This window comes from Mchenga conophoros, linkage group LG3 (genome assembly GCF_057382185.1).
Source record: "Mchenga conophoros isolate Kocher_MC1m ecotype Shallow Benthic linkage group LG3, M_conophoros_male_GT1.1, whole genome shotgun sequence".
NCBI lineage: Eukaryota > Metazoa > Chordata > Actinopteri > Cichliformes > Cichlidae > Mchenga > Mchenga conophoros.
Window position 1 is genome coordinate 4,901,786 of NC_140528.1, and position 20,556 is coordinate 4,922,341.

Below are 20,556 nucleotides of genomic sequence, written 5' to 3' on the forward strand. Positions count from 1 at the left end.
CTTCAGTCTTTACTCTGAAATACAGGAAGAGAAATCATGGCTGAAACAATTTCTCATGAAACCAGGGGTGTGGTCCAACAGTCAGTTTGGTGAGGAAGGTTCCTAACTGAGAGAAGTGACCCAGAAGTATCTGTGTAGCAGCCACAATGAATCCAGATCATGAGCTTTAACTGATCAAAGTCTCTTCTTTCATCTTCTGTATCATTCAGTTTGCATTGGTAATGCCCATTATTGTAATGCTTTTTTAAGACCAGCAAAACTTTATTTCACTTTGGGTTAGCTGGGATAAGTGATGGATGGAGGGAATTTTACTTCAGCCACAGAAATCCTAAGCAGGAAGGAGGAGCAGAGTTACAGTGGATCACTATCCAGCAGGGAAACAAGGTTTATTTCAATTTCTTGGCCATGAGTGAGATTTACTGAGTGGGCAAATTAGGGAGACGACACCATCAGATCCCGAGCCCTCCATGTGTTAATCAAGAGACGGCTGCTGTGCTACATCCATAAATAATGAATAAATTAGGAGCTAAAGCTGAAAGGACAGTTTATTTGTACCATCAGTGAAGATATTTTACATTTGAATTTTTTATTTAACATTTGCAAGATTCAATAACATAAAGAACCTGAACAAGAAAACATTTATGTGGATCAAAATACATTAAAACAAAAACTTTATAATAGGAAACAGAGTTTTCAACCAACTGATGAAAAGAAATCTAACCACTTGACATGAACTCTACAGTAGGACAGTTTTGAAAGCTTAAAATGGAACTAGGGGAAGAGTTTGATTCACAGCTGCCTCATCAGATTTTTACAGGAGATTCTATCTGAACTCTGTGGAGCCTGATCTCAAGCTTTTTGAGTCTGACACAGAAACCAGAGGATCTTTCTGTGTCTTCAGATTCACTGTGATCCAGTGATGGGAGTGATTTCAGCCCTGAGTGATCGCGCTGATGTTTGCACAGAGCAGACAATGAGGTGAATGTTTGGGCACATTGGTAACAGTGAAACAGTTTATTAGTAACGTGGGATCGTTTGTGTGCAGAGTATGAACTGAGATTCCTGAAGCTCTTGTCACACTGGTCACAGCTGTAGTTTCCTTCCATGTGTCCACGTTCATGAATGTTACGATTACCTGACTGTGAGAAGCTTCTCTCACAGTGTCTGCACTTGTGTGGATTCTCTCCTGTGTGGACTCGTTTGTGTGATTTAAGCTGACCTGCAGTGGTGAAGGATGACCCACACTGATCACAGAGGTGCTTTTTAACCCCACTGTGAATCAGTTCATGTTGTTTTAAGTGATTTGTTTTGGTGAAGCTTCTCCCACATTCTTTGCAGTATTTCAGTTTGTCTCCAGTGTGTCTACGTTGATGTACTTTTAGGGTCTTTTGCCGACTGAAAGTTTTTCCACAGAGGTCACAATGAAAGTCTTTCCCACCACCACAGTGATGACAGGGTTGAGAACTGGATCCATCTGTGTCGCTCTGCTTCTAAACAAAGACACAAAGTGTAAGTCAGTCCTTCAACATTTGTATCCTGATTTCGCCTGAAATAAAGAGCATCTCTGCAGACGTCCAACTACATTTGACTGTTTCAGTTAACACACTCAGTTTACTGGGCTGCAATAACTACAATACTACCACCATAATACTACAGTAATACTAAAATCATAACTGAAAGGAAAATCTGAATAATCACTCAGAGCTGCTTTTCCATGCAGTAGAATTGCTAACATGCTAACACAGTTTAATGAGCAGAGTTGTTCCAAACAGTCAGGCTAAAATGACAAGATAACAATATAAATACATACCTCACAGTAGCTGCACTTGTAGAGTCTCTTTCTGGTGTGGATCTGTTGGTGTTGTCTCAGGTGATGTGGAGTTTTAAAAGTCTTCTCACACAGGTCACATTGATAAGGTCTCTCCTCAGTGTGGGTAAACATGTGTCGTTGTAAGTCTGCGTCTGTTGTAAAGTATTTGCCACACTGTTCACAGCAGTACACATCATGTCTAGTGTGAATGCGTAGGTGTGTATTTCGGCTCCTTCTCTGGCTGAAAGTTTTTCCACAGATGTCACAGCTGTATGCCTTAATTCCAGAGTGGGTAACTAGATGCTTCTGTAAGTGGCTACTGTGAGTAAAAGCTCTGCCACACTGATCACAGCTGTACGCTTTAACTCCACTGTGGATGAGTTGGTGTTCTTTTAGGGAACCCTTGAAGGAAAAAGACTTTCCACACAAGTCACAGCTGAACGGTCTCTCTCCAGTGTGGATGACCTGATGCTGTTTTAGTGAAGCCGTCACAGTAAAACCCTTCCCACAGTCGTCACAGCTGTATGGCTTAATTCCAGAGTGGGTAACTAGATGACTCTGTAAGCTGCTACTGCGAGTAAAAGCTCTGCCACACTGATCACAGCTGTACGCTTTAACTCCACTGTGGACGAGTTGGTGTTGTTTTAGGGAACCCTTGAAGGAAAAAGACTTTCCACACAAGTCACAGCTGAACGGTCTCTCTCCAGTGTGGATGACCTGATGCCGTTTTAGTTTAGCCCTCACAGTAAAACCCTTCCCACACTCGTCACAGGTGTGTTTTTTCTCTCCCTTTCTTCTGTGAGGTTTGTCGGCCTCCTGAGAGCGCTGACTTCTGGCTCCATGTTGGTCCTGCAGTGACAGAGATACAAACAGAGGCAGTGAGTGAAATGCAGTCGTGGAACAAACTCAGCCTTCAAACTCCATTAACACTAGTTTTAAACCTGAAGGTGGAGCGTGGCACCAAACACCTTAAAGGTCTCTTATCCCCACCTGCTGGTAGTTCTAACACATTACATCCAACCTGCTGTTAAAGATAATTCATGACTGTTCAAACACTAAAATCATGCACACACACACACACACACACACACACACACACACACACACACACACACACACACACACACACACACATTATTTTATAATTTAGATTATTTTGTTGTTTCCTATTACATATTTCTATAATTTGTATAGATTTATACAGAATTATTCAGTGATAATAAATCCTATGTTTGTTTATTCTAAAGGAACCCCGTTAGCTTCCACAACAGATGTTGCTCGTCTTCCGTCAAATACTCACATAAAATATTACACAAAGTGGATTCAAGATATCCACATAATTTCACTCTTACATCCACAGTGAGGTTTCACAATTGTTCAAATATAAGCAATCAATAATAATAATAATAATAATATCAATAACATTGAGGCACAATACACAAATTTCAAAAACAAATCATGTCTTACAATATTTACAACAACTAAAAGCTCTGTAAATCGGCTTTTAAGTGTTCATTGAAGTTTTGAATAATTCTCTAATTTTTGAAGGCAACTTATTCCACTTAAAAGTTGCTCTAAATGTAACAGTTTTACAAAATGTTACTTTTAACTCGAGCATTTACTAAATTGCAGCTTGTTGAAAACTGTGTAATATGATGATGTATTTCATCTGGATACTGCAGCTGAGCAGAATAAATGTGGTGTGTTTAACAGAATTGCTTTCTTTAGAACTACAAGTAAGCCATAGAATATTTTAGCCTGTACAGGAAGCCAAGAAAGGTTATTATGCATTTTATCAATATTAGTATAGTATGAACATCTTCACACTAATCTGGACGCCTTATTCTGGACTAACTGAAGTCTGTTAAGATCTGTCTTATTAGCTGCTGACCAAATGATTGAACAATACTCCAGATGAGACATTACTAGTGCATTAATGACATCTTTCATAATGAAGAAGTGATACACAAAGAGCATTTCATAGCCATAGCTATGCCTTGTCGGCAGAGTTATGTGACATTAGTGATGTTTGTACTTTCAGCGTTAACTTGGTTTTAAAGCCTTTAAAATATACGCCGTTCAATAGTCGACCTTAATCTGACAGAGAATGTGATGATTTTGTGGATAATTAAAGTCAGTCATATATCCACAAACACAACAAGCTGAAAGTCAGTGATGCTGCTCGGTTTGCAGTCCTGAACATCACGGCACAAGCAGGATCCACTGCACTGTTAATGTTAGCTGTGTTATATTGCTGCCTCTGTTCGGTGGTGTCGAGCCAAACGCACTTTAACGTGTGTTTGAACGAGCTGACGGTTCACTCGTTAAGCTGAAAGAAAGATGCTTTAATCACAGCAGTCACACATGTGTCCACTGCACCATCTGGAACTCTTCTTGTTTACACTCGTAATAACACAAACACTAAATCCTGCTTCTCTGGTGCTGTTGTGTAGCAGTGTGTACACCTGAGACTGTCACCTGTCTGTCTGTCCTGCACTCTCTCTCTGTTTCTTTCTCTCTGATTGTGGAATAAAAGTATGAACATGTGTTTATAAGTTACACTTGTGTTTGAATCCTGCAGCTTATCACGCATTTGATTTCCATGTGTGACGACTGCAAGTGTCCAGAGTGAGGACAGACTGAGGGAGCCACTGCTGCACATCATCTGTGAGGCTTTGCAGCCCTGATGATCCACCAGGACAAACTCAGCCGTGTGTGAGGAAGAGGAGGAGGAAGAGCCAGCAGCAGCTGACAGATGGAGAGAATAGACAGACTGTTCCCTGTTTGTGAAGGACTGCTAGGAAAGTTTAACATAACTGTCTGTGCTGAATCAGTCTTATTAGGTAATGTTCAAATAATGTGATCATCCCAGTGTTTTCAGTGTGGGAGAAAGTACTCAGGGCCTTCAAGTTACACACTATGAAAGGCAGCAACAAGTTTAATGTTCAGAAACCTAAAGTCTGTATCAGCAGCAGGATGGAGCTAAAAATAAATGTTGGTTTCAGTTCTATGAAGCTTTGAGTATTTTGGATCAGTAGCTGCTGTGTTTGTTGCATCATATTGCTGTAACTGTTTATATGCTTTATATATTCTGAGCCAAGCTGATCTATAATCTTACATCATATTCTATAAGGATATTATGTGTTTGTAGACTTTCTGCCCAGTTTGACCCATTTAGCAGAAGTCAGCCTGTTTAAGGCTGACGTCTGCTAAATGTTACATGATACACTCTCAGAAATACGAGAGAGAACAAGGGGAGAGAAGAGAAGAGAGAAGAACATTTTTGGTCTTTAAATATTTGGTCTATAGGAACATACTGGTGTTTAAAAGTCCAGAAATGCCCCTTTAAAGGTTCAATCTGAAATAAAGTACAAATCTGTATTATAAAACGTTTCCAGCTGTTAGTATCATGGTTGCTAGGCAACCTGGGCAGCGCGACGGAGGCTAGACGTCCCGTTTCACGAGCCTACGAGCCTCGCACTTCGGCCTTAGCGGTCTTTGAGTACGCGGCCCTTGAGGACTTTAAAGCTGCAGAACCTGAATCGGGATACAGCCATGATGATCTCCAGCCTCGTGCTCGCCAACATTCTCACCTGAGTTAAGAAGACGATCACTGAAATGGTCTCAGCAGGTCCTTTGATGACAGCAATGAAATGCAGTGGTAAGGCTTTTTGGGGATTAAGTTCGTTTTCATGGCAAAGAAGGACGATGCAGTTCATCTGATCACTCCTCATAACATTCTGGAGTGCAGGCAAAATGCTATTATAAAAACTTAAGCAGCAACTTCTCCAGGTTCCAATATTTATGCAATTCTCAAAGCTTTTGGCCACGACTGTATAACCTCTTCTGAAGTTTAGTGGATATTATACATGGTTATGCTCAGGATGTGTCGGCCAGTTTCCACTGGAAACGCCTTTTGGTTAAACTGTCAGCGAGCAATTTGCATTTGCACTGTTACATTTTTATATAACTTTAATGCACATAAACAACAGCTGCTTGTTTCAGTGAAAATACATTGATGGGTTTTTAATAAAGTTGTGCAGCTGTAAAGTATTTTGTCTGGTGTCAATTATATCGTCAGCTACATCGTTATGGCAAATGTTCAGATGTATATGGTGATAAATATCTTTGGTCATATGGTCCTGCTCTGTCTGTCACCTTCTGTGTTGAGCTCATTGTTTCCTCTGTAGTGGCTGAGCTGAGTCCAAGTAGCTGAAAATGTTCCTCTGCTGCTCCGTCAGACTCTCCTCCTCCTGCTGATCAGCTGGGACACAAAACAGATCTTTGTTAGGCTCCACACTGCACTGAAGAGTCAAAGTGTCTCATATGTTCATCTGACAAGTAAAAGAACACATTTTTGTTTCCCGAGGTGGGCAACTTGTTGGAAACAAACACAAAAGGTTTGAGCACTGATACCTGCCATTGCTGGCATTGAAAGATGCAACGCCAGCAATGTGGATTGTCAAGACTCAAACCAATCATCAAGCAAAGACAACAGGGATCATTTGTTTCTGTTTATTTAGCATTCACAGCATTTGTAGTTGCCTTCTGTGCAGGGGAAGTCCACGCACACTGTGTGGTACCGCCATCTGCAGAAGGTGCATTCAACCTCTGTAAGAGAAACGAGATTGTCTGAGACTGAAATGATATTCACTAAAGAAGTGGGGATTTGTAAAACTTCACATTTTGATCCGGGACGTACTCTGCATGAAAACAAGCGCTCACTCTTCCTGCTCAACAAATGACAAGGGCGGAGCCTTATACCACGTGATACAGAAGCTGTGCCGTGTGATGCTAAAATTAGCAGGGAAAAAACAACGGCGAGCACGTCAGGGACTGTGCAAAACGAGGGATTTAGGAAAAGGAAGAGAGAGAGCAAGCAAGAGAGAGAAATAAAAGAGCAAGAGAGAGAGATGGAAGAGCAAGAGAGAGAGATTGAAGAGCAAGAGAGAGAGATGGAAGAGCAAGAGAGAGAGAGCCAGGGCATCGATTATGGTTAGTTTGAGTCTTGACAATCCACATTGCTGCCATCTTTCAATATGTTTGAATGCACCAGTGTAAGTGCAGCCACTCAGACTCAATGTGTTCATAGAAACAGGTGCACATGTGTCACGAGTTCATCCAGCAGTAGCTATGGCACTTGGCCACAGGGGGCAGCAGTGGACTGACCTGCATTCGAGACTGCTCCAGCTGCTCTGTGACAGTCAGTAGATCTGCTACAAATTGCAGATCATATGCAAGTTTTGGAAATGACATTATAAATATTCCTAACTTAGCCACGGCAGCCATGTTGATGCATTACCTATATTGGCTGAAAATGTTCATTTGCAGAGAAAAGACACAGGCAGACTGTGCTTACAGGACAACAACAACAACAATCTTTATTTATAGAGCACATTTAAAAACCAACGGCATGCCAAAGTGCTTAACATAGAACAAATTAACACAAGTATAATCAGAGTCATAAAAATAAAAGTGTAGAATTATGTTCATAGGAAAAAGCCACCAATAGAAAAAATATAACTATAGCACATAGCTATAGCACAATATAACTGTGCCATCAACACACAATGGGGATAAGACATACACAGCGCAAATAAAAAGCAAGACAGGAAAATTAGTAAAATAAATCACTGCAGACAAGGCCAGCATTTAACCGGTAGAAAACGCAAGATTAAACAAATACGTTTTAAGCCGTGATTTAAAAGATTGAATAGAGTCAGACGCCCGAATGCCAATGGGAAGGTTGTTCCACAACTCTGGTGCGGCCAGGGCAAACGCTCGATCACCTCTAGACTTCAGCCGAGATCTAGGCCGCACCAACAGTAACTGTGAGGATGATCTTAAAGCCCTAGCAGGACATATAAGCTTAAGAGTTCCTTAAGATAGCTCGGTGCTGTGTTATTAGTGATTTTAAAAGTAAACAGCAGAATTTTAAATTGGATACGGTATTTCACAGGCAACCAGTGCAAATCAGCTAGGACGGGAGTAATGTGGGCAAACTTCTTAGTTTTGGTTAGAATGCCTGCAGCAGCATTTTGGACTGTCTGTAATCTATGGAGGAGGGCAGAGTGGAGTCCAAAATAGAGTGAATTGCAGTAATCCAGCCTCGAAGTTACAAAGGCATGGATGAGTTTTTCCAGGTCTTTATGCGGGATGTACTGCCTGGCCTTAGAAATAAGGCGGAGTTGGTATAAACTCGATCTAACAACAGCAGACACTTGTCTATCAAGTTTAAATGAGCTGTCAAGTAACACGCCCAAATTCCTAACAGTGTCGGAAAAGGAGCTAGTGAGAAAACCAAAAGCATCACGAAGTTTGGCACGAAGGACGTCACTGCCAAAGACCACAATTTCAGTTTTCTTATCATTAAGGATAAGAGTATTTGCCAGGAGCCATTGCCTGACCTCACACATGCACTCTCGAAAACTATTCAAGGACAAAGCTAGGTCATCATTTAACTCAAAGTAGATCTGAATGTCATCAGCATAATAATGAAAAGCGATGTGATATTTCTCAAAGATAGCGCTTAATGGAAGCATGTACAATGAGAACAGAGTAGGGCCTAACACAGATCCCTGAGGGACACCACAACAGACAGGTACAGCGAAGGAAGAGGAAGTGGCCAAGTGAACCGAGGAGAGCCGATTGGACAAGTATGATTTAAACCAATCCAAGGCAACACCCTTGATGCCTACAGTGTGCTCAAGTCTCGCCAATAGGATTTTATGATCAACCATATCGAAAGCCGACGATAAATCCAATAGCACTAGGACCGAGGAGCGCCCATTATCAGCCATTAGTAGAAGGTCATTGAGAACTCGGAGCAGCGCTGACTCAGTGCTATGATGTGGTTTGAAGGCCGATTGGAATTTATCATTAATGCTATTCTCATCCAGGTAGGCCTGGAGTTGAAGCAACACTATCTTCTCAAGAATTTTGGCCAAGAACGGAAGCTTGGAAATCGGCCTATAGTTCGCATAATCATTATAATCGAGGTTCCTTTTTTTAAGAACAGGCTGAATTATAGCATGTTTAAAGGCTGATGGTACGCAACCAGAGAGCAAAGAAGAGTTCAAAAGGGACAATATACTAGGTCCAATTGCACTAAAACAGTCCTTAACTATACGAGATGGAAGAACATCATATACGAGATTAGTATTGTTCAGTTGTTCAACCAGACGCTTAAGAGTAGGGAGTGAAACGGGTTCAAACTGATAGAAGGAAGAGGAACAGTCAGGGGTAAACGCAGGGCCTGTCATTAAAGGAAGAGCAGATTTAAGAGATGAGACTTTATCTAAAAAATTATTTAAAAATTGTTCGCAAAGAACCGTGGAGCACGGCAGCGGCATAGTGGGGCAGGGGTTGACCACAGAGTTAAAAATTTTAAATAAAATTCGAGGATTGTTACCATTGGTAGAGATAATTTTTGAAAGAAAAGCTGCTTTAGCCATTTTGGCAGCAGTTTGAAACTTCAAGCGACTAGTACGTAGGATGTCGTAAGATGCCTGGAGTTTATCTTTCCTCCACCTTCTCTCATCCCGCCGACACGCACGTCGTAGAGCGCGAACAGAGTCACTTAACCAACATTGTGAGTAAGTTCTGGGGCGCTTCATTTTAATAGGTGCCACAGTGTCGAGGATGGAGGAACATGTAGTTAACAGGGTATTGGCAAAATTCTCAACCATATGAGGGGTAAGACAATCTGACGTAATAGATGCAGAATACACAAAAGAAGCAGAGAATTTCACCACAGCATCAGCATTAACAGTACGCACATCACATAATAACGTTACATGTTATTATGTGATGTTACTGAAATCATCATGAATAACAGGAGTGGTGATTCCTGTAACTTTGTGTATATAATTTGGCATTTCTTACTGATGTAGGCCAAAAATAAATACATAAACTGAGCACCTGATGGCTTTGAACTTTTGTTGTCCATCTTCCATTGGTTTGAATTTTGCGCTCCAGTACAAACACAAATCCCCCAACCCGAGGATCAGCACAATTAACCTAACAGACCTACACCTTAGTTCACAGATTCACTTTGTCTAAGGTTGATTTCTGGGATTTCACACAACCCAGGATTCAGATCGTGAATCCATGATGGGCTTGGATTTACATCATTATAAATGAAATGTGCTCTACTTGGAAGCAGCCGGCCCCGCCCCTTTTGACGGGTTGTGTGAGACTTTAAATCATCAAACTGTAAATTATAAATTTAAATTGTTATTGATCCTTTACCCCGAGTCCTAAAGTGTAGATTTATTTTCTTACTCTTCTTATATTTATTGTTTGTTTACTTGCACCGCTGTAACTGCAGCCTCGTCGTCTCGTCTCTCTATATGCTGGACTGTCTGTAGCGGAGATGACAATAAAGTTTACTTTGACTTCAGCAGCGCGCAGGCGCACCGAGGGCTCTCGCGCTCACTTTATATAATTTAGAAAAAACATCGGTGCAGATTATAAGTCTGTATCATAATATCTGTTTGTTGTGTTGTTTTTATTTTGTTTTGCGAGTTGGTTATTAGATGCCGCTCCAGCCAGCCAGAGACTCCCCGCCATAATAAACTACGTATTCTCTTATTGCTGTTACCAAGTTCCTGTGAAAAGCAGATTTTTCCCACTGCTGACTCAGCTGGATCAGGGAGAGTGACTGAGGCAGATATTGAGCTGTCAGTGTTTTTATATAACATTAAAGTCCCTGAGGGTATGGCACCAAGCACCATTGAGAATTCCCCAACACTGTTTGACAAGTTTGACGAGCATCTTGACTTTTGGTCTTTGGATATTAACAGTCCTGGATATGTGACTTCTTGTTTAACAGAAATGTTACAGAGAGCATTTGCAGTGCAGCCTTTAATTGCTAGTAATTCACATTTTTTTAGATTTCAACATAAAGCAGATGCCTCAGAGAAATCACTAATAACACTAAGGGCTGGACGGATTTGATTTGCATTCTTCAAGAAGAGTGTGGTGTCATCAGCTAGCTGGCTGATGATGAGCTCCTTATCAGCTGTGCTGATTCCTTGTATAACAGGTCAAATCTCGGGGTGGAGTCTTAATCATTTTAATTGAGCTATTGCCATTCGTGTACAAGGTTTTGATAGCTTTACAGAAAAATGCCAAATTTTTCCAAAGAGTGGAAAATAAATTGATGTTCAATTGTATCAAAAGCCTTTTAAAAATCCAGGAAGAGAATGAAGCTATAGTCAGATACCAAATCAGAGTAATCAAGTAGATCTAAAACCAGTCTCATGTTCTTAGAAAGGTGTCTGTTTCTCATAAAGCCTGATTGTGTCTCATCGATAATTGTGTCCAAGAACTCTTTCATTCTGTTAGCAAGTACTAAAGCCATAATCTCATAGTCATCATTGAGCAGACAGATGGGTCTCCAATTGTCAATAAGAAGTAAGTCTTTGTTTGGCTTTGGAATAAGTGTTATGAGACCCTGAGTAAGAGTAGGAGGGAGGATGTTATTCTCTACACTTCCTATGAAAAGCTGCAGTAAGAACGGAGCCAGGAGATTAGAAAATGATTCATAAAACTCTGCAGTTAAACCATCTGTGCCGGGAGATTTGTTGGCCTTAAGTGCAGAAATAGGATTACAAACGTCCTCCACAGTCAGAGGGCTGTCACAGTGACTTCTATCTTCCACAACAATAGTTTTTAGGTTTTTAATATTATTGAGAAACAGCGTTGAGACATATATATATATATATTCTACTTTTCTAAATGATTGACTATTTCAATGGAGAACCTAAATGACACGGACCCGTGTTTGTTATTACATATCTCTATTTTGAATGTGACAAGTCTATCATTGCCTGTTATTCATAGGTATTAACAGAGTTTTTGGCCTTTTTTTCCTCTATAACAGTTAATTGACTCTTTACAGTGGCCTGCTATGGTTAATAATAACATGTTCAGTCATGAGTGAAATCAAAGCTTTTCTTCACTTTAGCATTTAACATTCCCAACAATATAATGTGATACCTTAATTAAAACACAGCTAATAAAACACAATTTTCTTAATGCAAACATCAGTGACTCAACATTAGCAACCAAAGGGTTCAGTCTGCAGCTCACACTCATGTGAAGCTACAGCCTCCCCCTTTAGTCTCTGTCATCCTTCTGCTCCTGCACAAACAAAGCAAGACAAAACCTCCACCCTTCTTCTACAGGCTGGGTGAATTGTTGTGGACATTCACTAATCCTAAAGTCGGCACCGTTTTTGTCTCAGTATCAAGTCAGTAAAACTTTTAGTCGTCAGTCCATCACAGTCCAGTCACATGCATACATCCACACACATTCATACCAGATATTGCTGATAATGGAGTCTCACGCGCAGCCTATTCGAGCCTCCATCACCAGCAGGATGACGTCATCATTTTAAAGGAAAACAGCTCCTTGTTTTTGGACTGGATTGACTCGCTGCAATCCTTTTAGGCTCAGGACTTCTCATGTGATCAATGTCACATATAAGTGAATTTCTCCCAAGCCCATTATAATCATGGAGAAAAACACTTTGCCACTGTTTCCAGTAAGAATATTTTATAGCGCTTTAAAGTTCAACCTCTCAGGTCTGGATTAAAGAGCTGATTTGTTAAATCGGGAACTCACAAAATACCAAAATATCACCAGCGGTGGATCACACCTCTCAGATGTTCTTATCTCAGTGCACTGTAACAAAAGCACAAACAAACGCAACCAATAAAATACTAATAAAGTAACAAATACTGGGGCCCATTGCAAACATGTCCAAGCATAAAACCATCTTTCTCTCTCTTAGAGAAAGAAAACAATCCAAACCTCACTGATAAAATCAACCTAGTGTCAAGCAAAACCCAAAAATCAACCAAAACTTCACCAGAAAGTTTTCCTCCCTCCCGGGACAATATTGTGCAGGAATACAGGCACCGTAACTCCTTTTGCACTGACAAAAACATGTTGGATTGACTTGATTCAATAGTGGACACTGGTTGCACACAAAGGTTTTGCTTTGGCAGAAACTTAAACAACTGAGTTAAATCAACACAACCTTTTCATATTCAGTAAACCTGCATGTTGTGTTCATAAAACACGATTGAAACATGTTCAGATGGAGTAAGTTGAGCTCCTGGAACATTTTAATCCTTCAATTGAAATTGAATGGGTCTACAACAACTACCATCCTCCTATCTCTATCCTGGTTGCAGCAGGGCTGGGAAATAACCCTGAAGTGATAGGTTACCAGGCAGGGTACACCCTGGACAGCTCACCAGTCTATCAGATAGAAACACACAGCCGTTTACATTCATGGATAATTTAGCCCAGGACCTTCTTACTGTGGAGCAACAGCACTAACCAGCATGCCAACAATGGAGGAAATACAGGAAAGCTATGATTTCCTGTATTTGAGGCAGAATTCTTTTGTTCTTGCCCTTGACAGGTTAATCCACAATAAATAGCAACAGCATGCATGTGGTGTGTGTGTCGTTGTCTGCCTCTTATAACTCCAGTGATTTTCCTGTAGTTTGAAATCTTATGCGGTGTTGACACAATAATTTGTTGTAAACCAGGAAATTCCCAACTGTTGTAGAAAGCACAGCTTAGCCTTAGCAAATGTTCAAAGAAAAGTCGTCACTTCCTGATAAATATTGTCACACTGGGGTTTTTGCAAATGATATCAGTGAGCACTGTGTGGCAGCTGGAGTCAGACAACTGAAGCTCCCACAATCAAGACCACAAACAGCTTTCAAAGGAGATTTGAAGCTTTTCTGGCAGCAAGCTTCATGATTTATGGGACTGGAACTGGAACAGAAACTACCTGATCACCAATGGTGAGCTGGCATGGAATTATTTTTATGACATTTTATCAAAGTTATAAATAAGCATGCCCATTAACACATAGTGAGTGAGCATGTTGTCTTCCCACGCAGTGAACAGCGGATGCTAATGTTTTTGTCACTTTTTACAGAGTCAAACTCAAAGTAAGGTCAGTGCTTCCACGCTTTAAACGCTGCACGCTCACACTCTCTCCACACTCAATAGATTATCCATTGTTCATCTGCACACAGCTGCGGTTTTAGTAACGCAGTAACGCAGCGTGCTTACGGGAAAGTAACAGTAATCTAATTACCTTTTTTGCAATAGTAATCCCTCACTTTACTCGTTTCTTGAAAAAAGTAATCGGATTACTGCCCATCTCTGGTTGGAGCTGTGCACTTGTGGGTTCAACCTTGTGTACACGTTTATCTTTGCTGTGTGTACTTGTACCTCTGAGTGGAAGCTGAACTCTTGAGTTCGAGTATCGAAGCATCAGCTGTGACGTTAAAGTCCAAACAGCTCGTTCATTTGACGTGCAAATGAACGAAGGTAACGCCGTTTTCATGTGGATGTGTCACTGAGACACTTTCCACATCCACAGCTCACAAAATGGGAAAACTATAGAAGTATAACAATGAAGAAGTTACTATGTTACGGGTCCCAAGGATGAAGACCTCGATGACAAATATGTTACCTGTAAAAGCAGGTGAAGAGCAGAGTAAGGAAGACACGATGCGTCTCTGCTTTCCTCCAGAACGTGTCTGAGTCTGATTTATTTCACACAAATAAATGCTATAAAACACTAAACATGAGCTTTCAATATACTGTTCAGCTGGTTCCTCATTCACATCAATGACATTTACTTATTTCACAACATCAGTGAAATATACTCTTTTTAACTGGTTCAGTTTCTCAAGTTCACACTTCTTTCCATAACAGCTACATCCTTTTATCATATCAATAAACACATCACATTGTCTTCTGCAGTGTCTTACTGGCTAAACAGTTCTATTCAATAACAGCATTGGTAAATACATTACATTTGTTCCCTCCAGTAATTTACTGGCAAAATCACTATTTAGTGCATCATGAAACACAGCTTGTTGAATCAACCCATGAATGCCTCTGTTAGCTACACAGAGTTGCTCAGAGTGCTTGTGTTACACTAGCTAATCTACTCAGTCACTTTAACAGAACTATTAACATTCACATCTCACAGAACTGATTTGATTGGAGCATTACAACACGTTTGCACAGAGCATAGGAGCGCACTGACTCTGCTTCACGAGCGCTCCACCTAACGAGCGGGCTCGCGGTGCGGTCGCGCGGGACACTCCTCTGGTTTTCTCCCGTGTTTACATATAAATAACTTTGGCGGACCGCCTTAACTCTCCCATTCACATTAACGTGGGTAACCATGGTGACAATAAACAACATTTTCGGTGCGAGCACCGTGTACCGACCTGTAAAAGCAGGTGAAGAGCAGAGTAAGGAAGACACGATGCGTCTCTGCTTTCCTCCAGAACGTGTCTGAGGAAGCAGCGGAAGGTGGGCTCCACTTACTGCTCCCCGAAACCCCGGAGCAAGCACCAAAGTTCCGCCCTCACTGCTTTCTAACATAAAATGAATCCCTGTTACATGGATTTTCTATCCTCTTAAAGAAACTGAAAATAAATACATATAGCAATGAAAAATGTCCCGTTACATGAGTGTTTTACACAAAATAATATTCATGTGGTCATTCCCTCACAGGGGTGCCACAACTACACTGCTGTTTTGACAGAGACACAGTGTGTTTATCTAACTTGGCTGAAGCCAAAGTTCTCCAGACAAATTCAGTCTGTTTCTGCCAAGTGTGAACTCACTGGATGAGCGCCAGATACACAGAATCAAAAAGGGATAAATTACTTTTCTTATGTCATGTTCCCGTCACAAACTGGCTCAAGGAGAGGGGAAGCAGGAGTCCACAGATGAAATGTTCCTATAAATAAAGTGGAATTTATTCAAACTTTACCAAAACTTCAACACATCAAATACAAGCAGCTCAGCAGGGAGTGGATGTGTGTTGCATGTGCCAGGTGGATGCAGAGAGAGGCCAGGGCCACGTTCAAACCTGAACACGCTGCACAGTGTTTTGTTCCATTTGTTAGGGATGAATGAAATGCTTCCTTGAAAGGATGTGTGCAGTCACCAGTGGGCGTGGAAGCATGTGCGCCCTCATTTGGTGGGTGTGCAAGAAAAGTCATCCTGTCACACAGCAATGCCTACATAAATCACACCACTCTGCTTAAAATAATAATGTTTAGTGAAGCAGGTGAAGCAAAGGGCTGCTTTTAATAGGCTGGGAGACCCAGGTGTGCTGCTTTAGCTGCTGAGCCTCTTATGACAGAACAGCGGAGAGTGGTAAGAAGGGAGGAGGGGGTCTGGCTGTGTTTGTGAACGATAGATGGTGTAACTCTGGGCATTTCTCTATCAAAGAGACGCTACGCTGTAAGGACATTGAGCTTACATTACATTACATTTGATTTATGTAATGAACACATTTTGAGCTCTTAAAGAAATATAACAAAGGAAAGCTGAACTACAATGATCCATGTAGCAAACACAAACTGTTATATCGCCTTTGGGCTTTTGGAGCCTTGACCTGACTTTTAAAAAAAGCGCGTTCATGCAAACATCGTCGGGTCTGCCGTGATATGTTTACAACGGGACTTCTGCTCCTGAACCTCTGCGCACAGCGTCTGCAGGTCGGGGCTGTACGAAGTCACTTTATCTCTACAGACTGTAAGCTGTCGTCTGTGAGGCGTGAGCGTGTTTGTTTGAACACAGTTCACGGTGGAGAACAGCTGCTGACATAATGTGGATCCGAAGATCCATAACTGGCCTACCTGGGGCTGAAAGTCTCCATAAATGCAGGCGTTTCGGCGGCTACACCGGCTTCCACGAGTGTGACGCTTATTTTGAGAAAATAATAGAATATAAATGTATTTTTATATTTCAATATCACAATAATCTTCCAATGTAGAACTACAAGTTAAAAAAGAAGTAACATAAATCAAATCCACTTCAGCTAAATACTTCTCATTTATTTCCATCTTACATGCTGTGACTGCAGCCATTCCCACATCTCTGTGAATGGGACTCATGGACATGGATCAGTGGTTGTTGATCAATGGTCCTGAGAATCTGCATAATTAAGATGAAGGAACGGAGCTCCCAGCCCATCGTTCCTGCAGCTGCTTTCAGTCTTTATGCAAATGTCCTGTTTGTAAGACTGAAACCTGCAGCTGAGACTGAAGACGTCACCTGATGATGACGACACGTTTCTCCCACAAAACGCTGCGTCCAGATGAACAGAAGCAACAGACTCACTTTCCTGGATGATTGAGATGCATCAAGACTTCATTGTGTGTTACTTCTCATTCAGCACAGACACATTATTCCTGTTAGGTCATGTCAGCTGTCACTCAGTACAAGCACAACTGTGAACAACACAAACTTCTCTTCAATGTGTCACAGAAACACTAAGTGTGAGAGTCTGTATGACACACAGGACAGACTGTAAGCTCTGCTGGCTGCACAGCACTTTGTAGCAGTTTTCCAACATGTCCTCCACCCGTGATGTCAGTGGTGGGACCCCAGTCACAGCACTCAGCACCACCTCCTTTAAATGTATTTTATAGCAGTTCCTCCCGTTACTCGGTGCAACGCTTCTTAAATGTGTTTTTACAGGATAAAACACAGCAGGTGGTGTAGAGAGGACGTCAGCTGACGGAGCAGAGGGAGGCAGACTGTGGATAAATGACAGAGTGAGAGGAGAGCAACCATGACAGAAGCACAGGTGTGGCAGATAGAAGTGGCTTTATAGACACTTATTGTCAGTCCTCGTGCATGCTGTGGAAATAAGTGTCTGTGTCATGAGGTGACATGTGAGCTTATCTTTGGTCAATAAAGCTGAACGACCAGTTTTCACTTTGCTTGTTACGCTTGTTTAGTGACGTCTGGGTTTCTGTGGAGCCCGAATTTTGATGAGTTCTGGTGAAATCATCTGAGATCATCTGAGCATCGGTGAAGAGTCAGCAGAGAAAGTGTGGGACAGAAGTTTGCTTTGGACACATGGACTGAAATCAAAAAGTAACAAACAGGATTTCCAATGGACAGTATGGAGAAGTGAAAGTACACAAAGGCTGTGCTGGAACACGTGTGTTACACTTTTTGACAGCTGAGAACAAAACACAATATTTTGCATCATCTCTGCAGTGTCTCTTCTTTCCTCTGCTGTTGTGCTTTTAGCTCCAAACTGTTTCAAATGGTTTGTCAGCAAGCTGACCTCTGACCTCTGCAGTACTAACTCCTGACCCGTACAAAGAGCGGGCGTTTCTGACCTTTGACCTGCAGCTGTATGTCTCTCAGTCTCAGTTCTTCTCTCCGTCACTGATGGAGCAGGTGTAGTTGCTGCTGACAGTCAGTCGTTTGTTTTCTCAGTGAGGCTGAAGTCTGAACTGTTCAGAGCATCAGGTCTCATCAACGTGCGCTGCTGTAACGCCGCTTTGTCCTCTGAGATCACCAGGTATGAAACCTGAGTGCTGACAGAGCAGCATGTTCCCCCTCATTCACCTCCACCACCACAGCCAAGGCATGCTGGGAAACTGAGGACACACAGACGGAGAACTGAAGTGTCTGCTGTGTGTTCATCTCAGAGTCCTCACAGGTGACACATTAGCTCCAGAACACCAAGCCAGGTGTTTGAAGCCTGACAGGGATTCTTCCCATCCAGAGGGAGGATTTAGCTGCACAACAATGAACATTAGTGTGTAGTTTAGAAACACAGACTGTGCCTGCACTGCATCTAGTGAAGAAAAGTGTTACTGCCAGAGAACCAGGCTCCTTTAAAGCAGCTGATATTAAGGTTGAAAAATCAACAATAAGCTGATGTAATCAACGTTTCACAAAATGGTCAGCAGCTAAAATCTGGAGCCGTTCTTTGGTGGTAATTAACAGTTTGTTCTTGTTAGCTAATTATGTCATTAAAGGTAGCAGCAGAAGCCTTGTGTTGAAAGCCCATTCACTCACACATTCACACAGTATGTGTGTGTCTGTGTTACACTGTGGACATCCCTTCTGTTGGAGCGCCATCTTGTGGCAGGTTTAAGAAATGTTCTTCTTGTAAATCCAAACTGATGCACCTCCATAGCAGACTGTGGAGGCTTTCAGTGACATGAAGACTTGATTTATACTGTCATATTCTCCTGTTACACAAAGCACAGCACGCTGAACATGGATGAACTGAAACTCCCAGCATCTGACTGAGGAAAAGCACAAATCATTCTCACACTGACTCCTGCTTGATTTTAGATTTGCTTTCAAATCCTCACACTTTCATATGAAGCACTAAATGGGCTCCAGACTGTTTATCTCAGCTTGGTTGGTTGTGCACCGTGCACAACACAGTGAAGCCACTAAAGGGCAGGAAGCTGACCACACAAGAAACAGAATCTTCACAAGAGATGTGTCGACAATAATCCTCCCCCAGCACAGAGTGGCTGGAGAGGTGGTCAGGATCAAAGGAATGTCTTGATCCTACAGATTGAACTAAGACCTGTAAAATTTAAGAAACACATTCAACAATTAGACTCAACAGGGGCCATTAGGAAAGCCACAATGTTCACAGAGGGGCAATGCAGCTCACACTTGACTGTGACTCCTGACCAGGGCTGGACTGGGAGAAAAAATGGTCCCGGGCATTTTGACTGGAGACCGGCCCCCCAGGTATTAAAGGAAAAACCATAAAGCCTTTGAATGAAAACAAACGCTGTTGTCACAGTGATGGACGCTGTCTTGTTGGTATACATGCATCAGTCTAATAAACTTAAACCTGCACCATCCTCCCTGTCCTGGTATTCTAAACAGGAAGTAGACTGTTGGTCGAGTTAACCTCCTGAACATCTACAACACACAGTGGAAACCTGACATTAAGACAGAGACTAGAGGTGAGACATGATCATTGCTGATTACTGATGACAGATTTAGATATGTTTTCATAAACCTTTCATTTGCCACATCAATAAACAGCACGGCAGGGCAAAATATGTTTTCTAACATGGCAACCTTTAAAAAGTGAAAGGAGACAGAAAGACAGCTGAGAAAGAATCAAACGGACTTTTTGATGCATTTTACACACAGTACTGGTGCAGAATCTAGAAAATGTGGGAAACACTGGCATCATATGCAGTACTTACTTCTGAAGAAATTATGATGGGACCCTAAAAAATGACTATGTACAATAATGGATTTCTATACATTTTACATCAGATGGAAACGTTTGTTGTAAGATTCAGATAATTATTTATTAAAAGTGAGACATTTTAAATGAGAACAAGAAAGAAAAGTATTTCTTTGTGCCCCCCTCTCCCTGTTAATGCCCTACCTGCCCCCCTGGCAACACTTTGCTAGACCCGCCCCTGCACAGTTACCAGCTGTCAGCTACACAAAAAGGATCCTGGTGTTATTTGTCTCTCAGAAACAGTTCATAACTTCAACTCATTTTTGTTTTGTCATGTTTTGTTCTTTACATTGTCTTTCTTCTATATAATTGTTAAACATTTAATAAATATGTCTACAAAAAGATTTTAAAAATCAGACATTTCACACAGACACCCAAATGATTTCTGACTGATGAAGGGGGCTGAAGGTGCCCTGCTCTTGCCCAGCTTCTGCTGCTCTCTCCCTGCTCACTGTCAGCAGCTGGCAGCCTCGGTCCTGCCTGAGACTCTTCATCTATCAGTGCCAAAGAATATGGGAAATAGCAACGCACAACATGCACATTACAAAACAAGCACATGAATCAGCATTACATTCATTAGTGAAGTGCTGACGTTCGTTCCTAAACTTTGGGCCTTAATTAACATCACTGTGAACTAATGTTTGCTTTC

General features: G+C 41.6%; 2 protein-coding genes across 3 annotated transcripts; one reads left to right on the forward strand and one right to left on the reverse strand.

Annotated features, from left to right (window-relative positions):
• LOC146577050 (protein NLRC3-like) overlaps positions 1–20,556 on the forward strand; it is a 324,292-nt gene that overhangs the window by 216,418 nt on the left and 87,318 nt on the right.
• On the reverse strand, positions 528–15,196 carry LOC146577053 (uncharacterized). Of its 3 annotated transcripts, none has more exons than XM_085268177.1 (4): positions 15,088–15,196; positions 5,969–6,074; positions 1,811–2,659; positions 528–1,490 (listed from the first exon to the last, which is right to left on the reverse strand). In XM_085268177.1, exons 2-4 carry the CDS (start codon positions 5,984–5,986, stop codon positions 804–806), a joined length of 1,554 nt encoding a protein of 517 aa, XP_085124303.1. In that variant the 5' UTR covers positions 5,987–6,074; positions 15,088–15,196; the 3' UTR covers positions 528–803. The 3 variants fall into 3 exon arrangements, with proteins under 3 accessions (XP_085124303.1, XP_085124301.1, XP_085124302.1); XM_085268175.1 differs by lacking the exon at positions 15,088–15,196 and adding an exon at positions 14,319–14,655; XM_085268176.1 differs by lacking the exon at positions 15,088–15,196 and having other exon boundaries at positions 5,969–6,157.

Excerpts from the sequence above, each read along its gene's own strand:
- LOC146577053 (XM_085268177.1), bottom strand. Across the intron at positions 1,491-1,810 it reads ACAAGTGCAGCTACTGTGAG|AAGCAGAGCGACACAGATGG; the intron begins GTATGTATTTAT and ends GTCTTTGTTTAG.